The sequence below is a fragment of the Corvus brachyrhynchos genome, unplaced genomic scaffold (assembly GCF_000691975.1).
Source record: "Corvus brachyrhynchos isolate BGI_N302 unplaced genomic scaffold, ASM69197v1 scaffold59, whole genome shotgun sequence".
Lineage (NCBI taxonomy): Eukaryota > Metazoa > Chordata > Aves > Passeriformes > Corvidae > Corvus > Corvus brachyrhynchos.
Genome location: NW_008246054.1, coordinates 5,371,000 through 5,373,207, shown reverse-complemented (window position 1 = coordinate 5,373,207; position 2,208 = coordinate 5,371,000). Strand labels below are relative to the sequence as shown.

At 58.0% G+C, this 2,208-nt stretch overlaps 1 protein-coding gene across 1 annotated transcript in view; it reads right to left on the bottom strand.

Moving 5' to 3' along the window:
* Positions 1-2,208, bottom strand: part of ASB6 (ankyrin repeat and SOCS box containing 6) — a 5,330-nt gene that overhangs the window by 459 nt on the left and 2,663 nt on the right. Inside the window, exons 5-7 of the mRNA XM_008642353.2 lie at positions 2,185-2,208; positions 1,614-1,700; positions 1-1,435 (exon numbers count right to left, since the gene is read on the bottom strand). The exon at positions 1-1,435 is cut by the window's left edge and continues 459 nt beyond it. Coding sequence (XP_008640575.2) covers positions 756-1,435; positions 1,614-1,700; positions 2,185-2,208 — 791 coding nt within the window. The 3' untranslated portion in view covers positions 1-755. The remainder of the gene's footprint in view (positions 1,436-1,613; positions 1,701-2,184) is intronic.

Below are 2,208 nucleotides of genomic sequence, written 5' to 3'. Positions count from 1 at the left end.
AAAGAGCCAAGAGCTGGGGAGGGAGGCACAAGGCACTCAGCTGCTGGCTGCCCATTCCTCATCCTTGCACAGGGAGCACACCACAAAGTTAGGAAACATCTGTCTGTGTGTTTTGGAGCCCAGCAGCTCTGAGATGTCCTTGGTGGATGGTCCTCTGTGCCAGGATGGGGTGCAGAAACTCAGGGTGTGGAGCAGTCAGGCACTGCTGCCAGCCCCGCTTCCCTTCACTCCCATCCCCGGTTTCAGAAGTCCGCACTGAGCAAGGAAGGCATCCACACCCACAGGATGATGCTGGACCTGCCTCCACCACCAGGATCAGAGGCAGAAATGCCAGAACACCTCTTCCTTCTCCTAGCACCCCAAGGCATCTCTCAACTCCACTGGACACCTAAGGCACTGCATCACCCACCCATGGCAGGGCTGGGAGAGAGGGGACAGGCTGCCTGTCCAGTCACAGCCCCAACCCACTGATCCTGACCCCAGGCCTTTGCTTAATCTCCCCCCAAATCAGCCCCAGTATCCAGCTCCCCCATGCCCAGGAGCTCTGCCTGCCTCCCCATGGTGTGCCCCAGAGCAATGAGACCTGCACAAACACGTGTGACTTTGTGCCCAAAAAAACATCCCCCAGAATGCCACAGAGAAGGACTCCATGGGCAGCACCTCTTCCTGCAGAGAAAACTGTCCCAGAGCAGAGATATGGTGGCTGTAGGCACAGCAGGACTGTGGAGGGAGCAGACAGAGAGGCACTGTCAGGCTCAGAGGTCTTCGTGCCCAGCAGCAGTGTGGTCAATGAGGAGGTACCACTTCAGCCGGTCTGGGAGAGGCAGAGCCTTGATTTTGTCATCCACTGGCCATGGTTTCAGGCGCTGCCGGATGAACACCCTGCAGAGGTGTTTCAGTGCCTGTGGCGAGCGCTCCAGCTGCTTCAGAGAGCGGAACAGAGTCTGGACCTTCTCCCCATGGGACCTACAGCTGCTGGTGTTGACCTCAAAATTGCTGGGCAGCTGGATGGCTTGTGAACTGGCCATCATGAGCTCCAGCAGAGTCTGACCCTTCTGGATGAGGTCTGCGGAATAGGTTTCATCGTCTAAGCGACTGAGGTGCCAGCAGAGGTGCTCAAAGGTGATGTGGAAGCCGGACCAGCATGAGGGACCATGGAGGGAGCAGTTGTAGGCAGCACCTGATTCCAGCAAGAACCGCAGCAGTGGGAAGTAGTCATTGAAGCTTTTTAAGCAGAAGTGTGTGAGGGACTCTGAGGCTGGGCACTCGCTGGGGTTGGCACCGTGGGCCAGCAGCAGCTGCGTGACACGAAAGCAGAAGCGTTCGATGTCCTCAGCCTCCTCGTCGGTGCGGCTGTAGGGCATCTCTCCCAGCAGGTAGATGACATAGGTGAAGACGGTGTCACCATCTTTGGTGGCGGCCCTGACGTCTGCGCCTGCAGGAAGGGACAGAGAACGTAACTGACACTGTAGAGCATGGGGCCAGGCCAGCACCAACTCCAGCACCCCTGGGCTTTACTCTGATCCAGTGGGAACATAAAGGAGTCAGGAGGGCAGTGCCTGGTCCTGCACAAAGAATCAGCCAGCCCAGAAAAGGGAGAAGGTTTTCCTTACCTCCTTCCAGCAGAAGACGGATGCTATCAGTGTTGTGGATCTGGCCACTGTCACTGCTGGCCAGGGCATGCAGCAGTGCTGTCTTCCCTGCAGTGGAGCAGTCAGTCAGTCACAGGACAACAGGGTGACACGCCAAAAGGCAGGAAGGAAAACAATCCACCCCACCCACAGCCAAACACAGGGAGTAGCAACACTTCTGGCAGAGCCTTCCACTGTTCCCATGATGGTGCCCAGCCCTGGGGACAGTCACAGGCCACACATGCAAGACTAATGGTAGCCTCAGTGCGTACATGTGCCACAGTGGAGTGAGTTTTAGAATAAGTGGGCACCACAGGACTACAGAGGCACAGCCCCATCCCACCTCCCCTGGACTGCACAGAGCTGGGTTCAGCCCTTTTCACACAGCCAGCACACCAGGAGAGAATACCAAGCACAGGGAGGTTCTGCCAGCCTGCTCCCAACTCCCAAACCCGTCCATAAGCAGGGAGCAAGTGCAGCAGCGAATGGCCCCAGCCCCTGTGCCCCACCCCAGCCCCCCCTCAGCTGGGGGAGCCGGGCAGGGCACACAGACCATTCTTGTCAGCAGCGTTGACGC